Source organism: Sebastes fasciatus, chromosome 5 (assembly GCF_043250625.1).
Source record: "Sebastes fasciatus isolate fSebFas1 chromosome 5, fSebFas1.pri, whole genome shotgun sequence".
Lineage (NCBI taxonomy): Eukaryota > Metazoa > Chordata > Actinopteri > Perciformes > Sebastidae > Sebastes > Sebastes fasciatus.
This window is the reverse complement of record NC_133799.1, coordinates 10,267,386-10,280,663: the sequence shown is the minus strand read 5'-3', so window position 1 is coordinate 10,280,663 and position 13,278 is coordinate 10,267,386. Positions and strand designations below refer to the sequence as shown.

Below are 13,278 nucleotides of genomic sequence, written 5' to 3'. Positions count from 1 at the left end.
CAGGAGTGTTTGTTCACGCCGTCGATCGCTTTCTTTTGGATGCAGAGTTTCTTTTTTATCTGTAGCATCCACTCCAGAAACTTTTCTTGGACAATTCTTAGGATTTTCCACCACACTCTTACTGCTGCTCCATCACTATCATCTCTCTCTCCCCTTCCTGGCCCCTTTAGCTCTGGTTGGTTAAAGTAAAACGCAGCACCAAGTCGCCACAGACACCAGACAGCATAACTCCAGTATACTGCGAAATTCAGAGAGCTTTCCCTGTCAGCGATAGGCTTAACCAGCATTGTGTGAACTCGTTTGGCAAGGCTTGAATGTAACGGATGTTCATTTATATGTAAAAGTACCGTACTCCAGGTTTAATGCAAAAGCTGTTAGTCTCCAATCATCAACTAGTTGGAGTGGGCGGATGTGGGCCTGGTTGCATTTGGAGGGCAAGGCCATACTAATACTACTTTCTGTAAATCATTCATGATTTTAGAAATTTTGAGTTGGGGAAAAAACATGACTGGACCACATTCTTAAAGCTGCACTAATCAATATTAGTATAAAAACAATGGGTGTAATGACAGCTTAATGTGAAAGGACTCATTTGTAGTGACGAACGAAGTCTTTCAGCTCATCGTTTTTTTGTTTTTAGGGCCCACAATTTTACTGTTTTGGTTCAGTCTCAAGCCGCTCTCATCTACCATGCTTTCAGCCACAGCAGGAAGATGATGAAGAAAGAGGAAACCCACTGTTCAATACCTGCTCAGCACCAATTGGCTGACAGACAAAGTTAGCAACTAGCTGGTGAACATAGTGGAGCATTTATCAGCTAAAGAGACACATATTTGCCTCAGGAGTTGGAGGTGGAGACCAAAACAGAGTTAGAATATTGGCCAGGTGGCCACAATCATGACTCCACATGAATGATAGTAATGTTGCTCTGCTGCCCTCAATGCTGCTGTGATTTCATGATCTAAACAGTAGTCACATGTTACCTGTAGATTTGAAGCAGCCTGCTACATTGACAATTTCCTAATGTGAATCCAGTCATTCTAATGGGAGGATTCCTATCTTATCTTATTATTTTTCAGTTTGTTTTTAAGTCAGTATCACCTGCTGACTAGCTGCTGTCCAATCACCTGTGAGACTCGGCTGTTTTTGACATTGCAACAGGCTGCACCTGAACAAGCGGCCTTGAAACTGTGTCAACAGGAACAGGGCAGCAGCAGCAGAGTGCTGTTCACACCTACAAGTATAGCTCTGCAGCAAAAAAGAGTGTGGTGTCATTAATTTCAGTTTTCACCACAAGGGAAAGGTTTTCCTAAGTGAAATTTCATTTCTGAGAATGCTGTTTCCCTTGCAGTGTTTTGCAACCTCTCCGGCTCTCTGGACTCCATTAGTTTCGCTCCTTCATGGGGATAAAATAAGGACGCCTCAGAGTGCTGGGTCCACCTCAGGTCAAGAGCAGCCCAGCAAACCTATAGTCACAAACTGACAGCCGGTATCCTGCCAGAAAAGAGGCTGGAGGGGACAGAGGAAGGGGGGTGGGGGTCACTGCATAATATAGGGCAGCTGTCTATTGCCAGGTTTTCACACTGTCTGAGATGCCTCAAAAGGAAATAGAGAGGATTGAGAGAGCAACAGCAACACAAATGGTTGAATGTTGGGTGAGAGGGGGGAAGGAGAGAGTGATGAGGAAAGAAGGGATGGAAAACAGAGTTGATTCCCCTCAAGAGAAGTGAGCTGTGGTTGACTTCACTCTGGCCATGACTCATTCACGTGGACGGTCCTGTCACGGAGCGGAGGGGTGGTGGTGGAGGGTGAAGAATGGGCTGATGTGAGGGTGCACAGAGACAGGCGTCCATATGGCCCCTGAGGCACCAACAAGGCCCGGGTGACAAAAGGGGCCTCTGCTGCTCTCCAGTCGTCCCCTCCTCAAACCCTCTCTGGGAATTCTGTTTTGCAGTCCCTCTCTCCTCTGCGGAGCCTCTCACTTTCTCCTAGGCCAGCTCAGGAATGTGCCTTCTGCAAACCAACACACACACACACACAGGGAGTGTCTTCACCCTCGCTGGGTTAGTTATTATTGTAATAGCTGATGCAAAGAATGTTGTGCAATTGAGTAAGCTTGCATACAACGTAAACACCCGTGGCATTTGAGGTTCCACAGAGATGTTCGCATGCAGGTTAAGCTCCGCTGCTTAGCGCTCACACTTCTTTAATGTTTCGGACAATGACTGCACAGCCATAAACCCAGTGACCCCCCCACTCACTGGTAATGAAGGGTATTCATGATGTCAGATTTTCCTCAGTTGATTTCTTCATCTAAATCCAAGAGATTTCCCAAACATAAAAAGAAATAGAGGGGGTGTCTGGGATGGATTGTCCAATTTTTATCACCAATTCTTCAAAGTTTTCAAGCCAAATCCTGGGAAACAATGTGAGCAGGTGCTGGGCAGGAGGGGCTGTAAATCTGGCCTGGCGAATTAAGCCATTGCCTTGGCATTGTTCTGGCTGGCCTCTTAGCTGCTCCTGCTGCGGAGGATGTTAGGTGGGGTGGGGTGGAGCGAGGGTCTGCTGCCTAAATCTCCCAACATGGGGGCACCCTGCACATTTCACACATCCAAGTTGAACCCCAGGCTGCAGACGGAGAGTTACGAGTCACACAAACACACAACATCACTCACATGATGTTGCAGGAGAAGGAACAGGTGGTTTACCTCTGAGAAAATTATGGATCAGACATGTTTCTAATTCTTTCCTTGTCCATCAGAACAACATATTTGCATTTAGTTAAAAAAACAAACAAACAGTAATTTGTCTGAAAAAGCATTTCCTCAGCACCTTCCTTTAACCTCAGAGCAGCCGCTGAGTTGCTAAAATTATCAACAGTTAAAAAATGGTCAGGCTCTGTCGCTGTAAACCGTAAAAGCCGTTTCTCTTTAAAACCTCCGAGAGGCTGTCGGTAGGTTTCATTAGTTGACCCTTGACCTCATAAGAGATCAGGTGACCAGGGCGCTGCTGTGGAATGTTCCCTCTTGACTCCTTTTCATTTTCTAATTTCAAAGCTCTCAACAGTTTGGATTCTTGTCATTTTTACCAGCCCTAACCCAACGTATCGTCCGTGTGTGTGTGTGTGTGTGTGAGAGAGAGAGAGAGAGAGAGAGAGAGAGAGAGGGGACATGTGTATGTCTTGTGTGCAGTCAAGAATACAAATTATAAAAGTACAGTTTGACAAAAATAAACAACTCAAGGTCTACTTGCTAGCTTCTTTTCTAGAGGTATCAGTAGTATCTCACAGTGTTCATCAGCAGTTTGCCTTCTGGGAAGTTCTATCCAATGATGAAAACAATGAGATGTGGTGGAAAGCTCAGGAAAGATATAGCTAACAAGTAGACCTTGAGTCAACATTTCTTTGTCAAACTGTACTATAGATGTGTGCTTTTTCAAGAGATTGTTGCTTTACATAATGTTTTTACTCAGAAAGCAAACTCCATCTACTGATGAAGACTGCGATAAGCAGTTGAGAGCTCTGGAAAAAGCTAGTAACTAAACCTTGAGTCAAGACTATTTTGTCAAACTACTGTTTCCAATCTCAAAACGTTCATGCTCATTACAGTATCAACGTCTCTTTATATTTTTGACCACAATTTAGTAGTGCATTCTTTTGAATGTTTCCACCTTTAATCTTTAGTTTATATTATACTGTCCTTGTTTATATGTTCTTTTGTAAAGTACTTCTTAAGCTCTTGTGCAAAAATAAAGTTTGTTATTATTCCGAGTAAGGACTTCCTTTCAGGCCGGAGATTCTCTCTGACGCATGCTGTGCCAGGCAGCATGAACGACTGATGCTCTTCCGCCTGATCCACATCAAAAGACGGCTCTTCAGTGAGGGAAAAATCCACAATATTTCTACCGGAGGAATTCAGGTTCAGGTGCACATTGAGAAGTTTCTCATACGGTATCTTGGCATAAACCCAGACCAGGATGCAGTCCCTTCAAGAGTGGGATCTGTCATCTAAACCATCAGTCCATCAGAGCAAACATATGGAAAACCCTTTAGGCTTTTCCTATGGAAACTTCAAACTTCAACTTTTTTTAACTTACTGTCATCATTAGAGGTGACAACAGACAAACAGACACTGATTGAAAGATGGTGAAACATAACTTTGCTTCCATGAAATAAAGTCTATTTGTGTGTAAGAAGTTCAAACATAAATCCAAAGCATTGCTATGGATTTTGTTTTCCACATTTTGGGATGTGTGCTCATTTGCTTTCTAGCGAGAAGTTTGATACCACTCTCGTATCTGTGCGATAAATTTTAAACTACTCCAGCAACCAGATAGTTTTGCACAAAGACTGGACTCAGGAAACCAAGTCGGAAATAGTCCGACATATAATCCCTGTGTCGTTTTTACACTTCAGGTTTTGTATGGTTTAAATAACATGTTAATTAATGAGTTTTAGAAGTGCTGGTAGGTGAATTTTGCCAGATTTGGACAGAGCCTATTCAGTCCAATGAGAATTGCTTGACTGGTGCATACGGTGCATACTGCAAAAAACGTTTTCTAGTGTTCTGGTTTACTTCCAGGTTATGCGGCCCACTGAATATGCCCCGCCCACAAGCTCCTGCTCGGCCCATAGACTTTGCTTTGTGAAGACGTCACAGATGTTTAAATAGTTTTTCTCAACTTGAGGAAAGTTTTACAAATATAAAACCTCCATGGATCAAACATTGTGAATAGAAAGAATCATAATCAACCTTGTTTGTAGTTCGAGGTGTCCTGTCAACAGTTTTACAGACATCTCTTTTTCAATGGTGGCCTTTGCGGATTTTTTGTTTGTAATATAGCCACTGGAAAATATCGGAAGCAAGGCTGAGCGGCGGCGCCGTATCCAGGTCTTATTATACATCCATGTAACCGGCTGCTGGCTGTAGCTTCATATTTATCCTATACGAATGTTATCGATCTTCTCATCTAATTCTCAGCAAGAGAGTAAATAAGCATATTTCCCCAAAATGTGTAACTATTCCTTTAAGAAAAGAGGCTAATCGTTGTAGTAGTCAGCATCGAGGAGACTTCTCAAGCAGCAGGCAAACTAAGTTTTCCTACTGACAGCTGGAGAGTGCTCTGCTGACAGGAGGCAGGCGATAGCATACACTAACATACCAACTGTGTCACTCCACTTCCTCTGCTAAGAACAAAGTTATCACCGCGCCTCATTTCAGCATGATGTTACAGGCCGCTTGGAGGATGAATCACTACAAAAGGTGCGCCACCTGCGAGTTTATCAAACCACGGAGGCCCAAAATCTTCTCATTGAGCCCCGACCGCAGCTGCTGTCAAGGCCTCTTTTCAGTCTCACCTTTCACATTTTTCTCTCCTATCAAGCGGAGCAAGCCCTCACCCTCATCCTGTCCTCACGCTGAAAGGAGATTGCTCTCGTCTGGAGGAGCAGGAGGGGGGGGAGAGGTGATGAGCAGCTTACTTCTAGGAGGGATTAGCCTTATTAAAATGAAATAGTCTAGTCCTGAGTGACAGAGCAATAGAGGTGGAGGAGGGAAGAGGCAGGGAGGATAGAGGAGAGGGCCTACGTTGTGTGAGGCCAGGCCCCTGAGGATCTGAAGCGCCGCTCCTCTGTGTTCTCCTTCCCTCCATTCTTCACTTTCACCTCTCTCCTCATCATCTCCCCCTCTCTCCTCTGGTCTGCTCTCACATCATCACCGCGGTCCAGAACAGGCGGATCTGTCAGCGGTGCGTCAAGAGATCTGCCCCGAGGCCTTCAGATGAGCTGCCAAGTACAGGGGGCCGGACCGTAAGGGGGAACAAAAGACCCCCCAAAAAAACATATCAGAAAGACTGAGACCTTGGTAAAATGTGTTTAATAGCGCTCCTATTGAAGGGCACCGCATGTATGGAATGTGTGCCCGGGGTCACGGCGTAAAGGTTCCCAGCAATTACTCAGGCTTAGCTCGCCCATGTTTATAATGGGTAGTATATATAGGAGAACATTAACCCACCTGAGCCTCTCTGAATACGTCCAATGAAAGACGTATAAAAGGATTGAACGTGCTGAATGTGACTTTGTAATTTGTACCTTCTGACATGTACACTGTGGTAATCCTTGTTATGCACCTCAAGCCATGTGTAGTGGCCATTTGTCAGAAAAATAAAAATCTAACTTAAATCAAAAGGTCACAGATGCACTATTGTTATGTGGTTTACGCAGGCACGTCGTTGAGGAGTGCAGCACACCTGGGCAGAGATACTGGAGAGGGAAAAGGGAAAACAGCACAGCAAACACATACAGCCGTAACGAATAATGAATGAATGAATGCTTTACTTTAATGTCACATTAAATGTCTGCTATGACGTCTCATCACGGTTAACACTACACTATACTGAGAAAAAAAGAGAGTCTGAAACAAAGAGCGTGTGTTTTTGTGGTTGGCCGGTTGACTTGCAGCCATGATACTCAAAAGGTCAGCAGAGATTAAGGGAACAGGGGAGCGAAGAAGAAGGAAAAGGTCTGGTTTCACATGCAGGTGGCTGTCAAGGATGTTTACCTGAAGACACCCATATCTCTCCCAAATTAGAAATGAACAAAAGTTTAGTTCAGTTCACTCCAGACAGACTGAGCCTGATATCAAGTGGCGACCCTGACCAATCCAAACAGGCCCCGTTGTTATTATGTCTACCTCTGTCCTCATATGGGATTTCACTCTTGCTTTTATTGGGCCTGAGAGAACTGCTTTGCAAGTCAAACACGGATGAAGGACTTTTAAAATAGGCACCTGAGTCTGAGCCCTTTTTCCCAGATGTTTAAAGATGGAATTTAGAAATAAATATTACATATACACTGTAAAAAAAAAAAGTGTAAAATAACGGAAATTTTCCGGCAGCAGGGGCGCCAGAAAATGTCTGTTAAAAAACGGAAAAATACTGTCAGTTAATTAACACAAATAAACTAATTAGCCTTTATCACTGTCATTTTACAAGAAATATTTTACTTTTAACATATATTTATTGTTAGAATAGTCATACACTGTAAATCTAAGACCATTTACATATAAATCACAAATGAAACATGTAATTTTACATTGTAAAAGCCCAAATTTACATTAACTCTCTATTTTTACAAGAAATATTTTTAGAATTCCATGAAATCCTTTTCTTCTAACATAAATGAATTGTTAAAATAGAGTCATAAACATCTAAAAAACAGAATAATTATCTTTAAAAATGATCAAGAAAAGCTTAAATACAGATAATTCTGTAAATCTAAGACCATTTACATATAAATCACAAATGAAACATGTATTTTTTACATTTATTTCTGTCATTTTGAAATACAGACAAAAAAATTTAAATTTCTTGAAAAAAACTGTAAAAAAACTGTTTTGTTTTTTTACAGTGTAGAGTGAATCCTTTTTCATGGTGAAAGACTGACAGGGGATGTTATTCTCTGTGTTTAAAATTATATACATTTTGAAACTGTCACTTAAATATTTGTCTCCACCTCCACAAAATTCCAGTGTGAGTGTTTACGAGGGTTTAATGCCGGTAGATGTTTTTTTCCTTGACTTCAGTGGGGATATAAAACAGGGCTTCAGGGCGCAGACAGGTATGTGTACATTCTGTACCCTAGAGCTTTCTCATACCTGTTCAAGGCAGCCATTAAAATGTGTGATATGAACCTACAGTAGTGACATCAAACAAAGCTTAAAACCATTTAGTGGTGAAAGGCCCGCGGCTGCTCTGACTTCTCATGCTAGCTGCCAGAGATATGTATCACCTCAGCTGGAGCCGAGTTTTCAAGGTCCTTATTTTAGATCTGATTTTGTAAAAAACAACAGTTTCAGTACACTGCTTTGGAGTCTACCTGTGGTACACACATCGTTCTAAGTTTAGGTTAATTATCTCACAAGTGCTCCTGGTAATGTGTTTTTTGAAGCCACAGTGAAAGTGCAGCCTTCCAGCAGTGGATTTTACTGGACGGCTAAATGCAGCTGCATCCTGGGAATGTCCCTGAAGCTGGAAGTCGTTCTGGGAGATTCCCACAAGCCAGCAAGGGCAATTCCCCGACTTATTTATCTGTTCTCTGCTGAGGCTGGGTTACAATGCTCCCACAGCAAAGAGATGAATCTACAAAAATAACAGAGTCCAGTTTCCTGAAGCTATAAGGTCAGATTTTCCCAAAGGTCTTCAATCAAACAAAGATGGTGATTTGGGAAAGTGCGGCTGCAATGTGGAGTCATTTAAACAAGAGTGATGTGTTTTTATAAAAGATGATCAGAGCAAAGTTATTTACGAATGAATTCCAGGCTTGTCTGTGTGTAGGAGTGAGAATATGTTAACATATTCTGACTGTGCAGACTAAGATATTTCAGTATTTTTTTAGCACAGAACTGTTTTTTCTTTGTTTCGACAGCTGCATAATCAGATCTGTGAAATCCTGTTCCAGTGTTTGGCAAGCTTTAGGTCAAGTGAGTGTTTAATTCTGCTCATTCAAGGTGATATTGCAACTTAAATGTTGACTGTGTGGTGGGAAATATACTATTAATGTAGTAAAAATGAGGAAAGTTGAGATGAGATGAAAGCTCAATTACATCTTTGGCAGATTATGCCTGAATCCAATGATGGACTTTGTATATCTGCCAAAAAACGACTCGTAGTCCACGTCTGAACGTAAAATAATATACTTTATTATGACCATACATTTCTCAGGATCAATACAAAGCACTTTTCTGTTTTGTGTTTTAGTGATGCTTTCCGTGTGACATTTTCCCTCCAAAGGACAAAGAGGACAAGACAGAAAGCTCTAAACATGCAGGTGTTTGCTGATATATTCTGTGAAAGAGAGGCGAGAGGATGCTAAAACAGACTGGAAGAGAGTACTTAATGTGGAAAAACGACTTCTTTGAGCACCACTCAAACATCTCAGTCAAATTGTATCTTTTAAGTGTTTGCAGGCAGAAATCAGCATCTATTCTAAGATGCTGATCCTATTTAAAAACAAAAAAAAACGATCTAAATGACATGAAACTGCAGATGATGCTCTTTACGCTGTTTTGTATACTGTAACTGAGACCCTGGTTGTTTTTGTGTTGCCCGGTCAGACAGATGGTTTGAAAGGAACCCTGCTGAAACTCACTTTCACCCGACCTGCTCAGACTGACAGCAGCTTCACCACCAGGAAGCAGCAGGACTGTGAACAGATACCATGCTGGAGGATGGGGGTGTGGAACGACGGTGAAAAAATAAAATGGAAAATATATAAATAAAAATGCAAACTCTACTTCGCCATGTTGAGAGCTGTGCGGCGGCAATAGAAATGCTCCCAATCTCACATTTAGCACCTTTAAGAAAAAAATAAAATTAAAAACAAGACTGTAGATGACAAATTGAGATACAAATGTTTGGTAGTGGAAATAAAATGGCCATATTCTGAGATAATTGTGAATATACTGTATATTTATAGAGAAAAACAACAAACAATTTTGAAGTGTACCAAACTGAAAAACTGTCTGTCTTTAAGTCCTCTGGAGAAAAAGCTTGACCAGTGCAGTCATCTGTCTATTGGAGGAACAGGGTGACGAACAAACGAGCATACATTACAAAATAAGTCTTTTTACACATAAATATCAAATACAAAGGCAGATGAGAAAGAGCCTTGTTTATGTCAGTAAAGCTTTTGACCATGCAACGTTCAGTACCTTTAAAAAACAACAACACCAATAATCATGAACACAGCTTAGTCCACCAGAGACACGGAACAATGTCAAATATATACACAATACAATAAAAAATATCACTTTTTTCTTGCAAGAGCACGATTTTATCATATATTTTACAGCTAAAGTTGTACCATTAGTCCAGCACATTAAGATGTGTACAGGTAGCTCGAGGGGGAGGAGAAGCGACTATTACTACAACACTATACGAGGTCATCAGAAGTATTTAAATACGCCATTGAAATAGAAGCTGTAAAAATAATATACTCCAAATACATTTATATAATTATATACATATACATATAGGTTAAATACTGATCATTCTGAATCCCTGGATTGCTGAAAACGTCCTTTGTCGATTTAGGCAGCTAGCTATAAGTCGTACTAACCGAAGCCCTCCGCTGACAAGTTTCCACCGCTGCTCTGAAAAAATTGTGCTTCACATTTCGGCCGTGTCTATTATTCACTGTTATGTCAAAAAGCTGGGAGAAGCAGAAAGGTGACTGGTTGGTGGTGTTTAAAGGAATAGTTACACATCTTGAGCTTATTTGGTCTTTTTGCAGAGAGGTAGAAGATTGATAATTTAGCTAATCTTAGCAGAGCATAAAGACACAAACGCACGGATTAAACTAACAAGATGTAATGTGTTAATTTTAGCAGCCCTATCCTAAAAATGACATTCCCATGCAACGAAACTGCATTGTGAATTACATTTGCATTACGTTTTGTTTTTGACGTATCACAAATACGTTTGTAATGATTTACTAAACCTAACAATGTAGTTCTGTTGCATTTTTTGTTTTGTTTTGCTTCAATTTACAACGTTAACCACATGTTATATCTGTTTAAAACTGCGATTTACAACGTTAACCACATGTTATATCTGTTTAAAACTGAGAACGTAATCTGGGAGAAAATACATTTCCCTCAAAACGTAATTGAGAATGCAGCTTAGTTGTATGGGAATGTAATTTTGAAGGAGACAGGGTTGGTTTTAGGTGCTAGTAACTTGTTACTTATTGAACCTTTGGACAGAGCCAGGCTAGCTGTTTCCCCCTGCTTCCAGTCTTTAAGCTAAGCTAAACTAAAATAATGATCTTCTAGTTCTAGCTTATTATCTAGCATACAGACACGAGAGTGGTATCAATCTTCTCGTCTAACTCTCGGCAAGAAAGCGAATAAGCAAATTTCCCAAAATGTTGGACTATTCTCTTCAGCCTAAAGTGAATATGATGCCACATGAAACACATTTTCTCTGTTTTTAGTTGCCTGCTTTAAGATGAAACACACATCCCTACTGTAGCCTACAGCTTTCAGTGAACAGAGATAAGAGTTTTATTGTATGCCTGTACATGGGTGTCTAAAACATCTCGCACAATGCAGAACGTAAATAAATATCAAGCCATATTCTTTCATATTTATCTTTAAGAGGAGGTTTTCAGTGGCGGCTGTTTCTCCACACAACTCAGTCCACAGTCTGTATTATTTACTGCGTGAGCTATAATGACAATCTACACTACTGCCTGCCTCATAAGTGCATTATTGTTGTACAACATTTAGTGTTTCATACCTCAATAGAAAAGCTCTCTGCTGCCTTAAAAAGAGGAAATCCACCCTCAAACAGAATGTACACAGGTTCCTCCTATGATCTTGGTTTTGCATTACTGAACACGGTGTTTACTTGCTCTCAGATTTTTCCATTTTGGCATTAGAGACTATAATGTTCTGGTCAATAACAGCAGGGTTCAATAAAACATCGGAACATATTTCTTCCACCGCCAAAAGTGATGGATGGCCTGGCTTCTTTGCACATTCTCTATTAATCTAATTACCTAATTACATATTTTTGTTGGAGACCAATTCTTAATTGAAAGGCCTAATCCATCCCAGATTTTTTCCTACCACTGCATAGATGTGGAAGTGTCCAATGTCCAAGTGCTGCTTCAGAAGCCTGCCAACTAAATATTTAGCAGGGAAACTCTGGAAGCGCTGGGATGTTTTGGTATGAAAAGGGTCAATTTAAAAAAGTGTCTATCAGTAACTTTGCTCAACAAATGTCAGCATCAGTATCACCGCTTAAAGGCTTGCATGGGTAGAGCCCCATAGTATTCAGGGTGGATTCGTACCTGCTAAAAAACACAATACAACGCAGCCTTTTTGGATGTAAAAACAACTCTTCATAACATCATAGATGTCATCCTGTTGGGTTGTCAACAGTATCAAGATCACACGAGGGAATGCATTTCATTTCAGGGTGGATTTTCCTCTTGACGTACCACCTTCACACAATTAAGGCACCTTTTAAACCCCTGAGGGGTCAATGGGTTCTTCTAATAAGAAGAGAAGCAACAATAACAACATGGAACACAGAACCGGACTGAAACAAACCAACAACACAAAAGTAAGACAGTCGACAAAATCAAAGGAGAATAAAAACATAACGGAATGTCTATGGGTAAGGTACAAACGCCGGAAGTGCCCCGTTGCATTTCTTCTCATCTCATCCTTTAAGGTTTTTTTTTACAGCAGCACCGCGCCAACATCACAGGGTCTCCATGGAAACACTGTGGCTGTATCCTGAAGCACCTTGATCGGTAAAGAAGGTCTTCTCCAAACCCCATCAGTCTTTATGAGTGCGTGAGTGGATATGTGTGTGTGTGTGAGTGTCACTGTGTAGTAGGAGTCAGTATCCGACGTTGAGCTTGTTCTTGTTGAGCTCTCTCTCCAGGTTTCCTATCAGAGTGTCGATGCTCTCCTGCAGGTCTTTCAGGTTGACCCTGTTGCTCAGCACGGGGCTGATATCCTGGATCTTCATGTATGCCTGGTAGGTGTGCTCTTTGGGCAGACGAGGCGGCAGGATGTGATCGCACACCCTCTCCTCCTCCTTGTCCTCTAACGGCTGCCCATTGCCTGAACTATCACTCTCTACTTGCTTCTCCTCCTCCTCCTCTTCCTCCTTTTCCTCCTCCTTCACCAACTCCTCGTCTCTCTGAGGCTGCTCCTGCTCAGCAGGATCAGACGCAGGGCTCGTGACCATCTGCTCTTCATCTTCCTCTGCGTCCTCAGGCTTCTCCTGCGCCTCCTCGGCTGCTTCCGTATCCTCCGAGGGCACGTCGTCATAGTCCGCCTCCTCTTTGTTGGCAGGCGGCAGAAACTCACAAGGGAAATAGCTCTCGCCGCAGCCGCTCCAGTCGCCGGCGTAGCGGTTGCTGGGGCTGTCCAAGCGTCCCGGTTTGGGCCGCAGGACGCCCGCCATCTCCGCTTCGGAGAGGTTCAGGACCTGGGGGCGCTCTTTTCTCCGCCGTAGAGGAGGAGCTGACAGCAGGTCAGATGAGGCCGGAGCCGAAGAGGCCGCATAGGGCTGCGAGGAGGACCGGCCAGTTGGGTCCACAACTGGAGGAGCAAGACAAGAAGAGAGACAAAAAGACAGGCCGAGTTAATCACGCTTATAGAGGCCATTTGAACTCATATCCTTTAAGGAATGGTTCCACATTTTGGGAAATACGCTTATTTGATTTCTTGCCTGGAGTTAAATGAGAAGATCAAAACCACT

At 42.1% G+C, this 13,278-nt stretch overlaps 1 protein-coding gene across 3 annotated transcripts in view; it reads right to left on the bottom strand.

Moving 5' to 3' along the window:
- Window positions 1-8,674: 8,674 nt before the first annotated feature.
- syde2 (synapse defective 1, Rho GTPase, homolog 2 (C. elegans)) overlaps window positions 8,675-13,278 on the bottom strand; it is a 51,955-nt gene continuing 47,351 nt past the window's right edge. For 2 of the 3 annotated variants that reach the window (XR_012593883.1, XR_012593884.1), the window contains exons 8-9: window positions 10,578-13,118; window positions 8,675-10,534 (exon numbers count right to left, since the gene is read on the bottom strand). Coding sequence is in view for 1 of the 3 variants with exons in the window: in XM_074634994.1 (XP_074491095.1) it covers window positions 12,409-13,118 (710 nt within the window). In the remaining 2 variants the exon portion in view is untranslated. Of the gene's footprint in view, window positions 10,535-10,576; window positions 13,119-13,278 lie in introns of those variants that run through there. The other variant, XM_074634994.1, reaches the window with a different exon arrangement.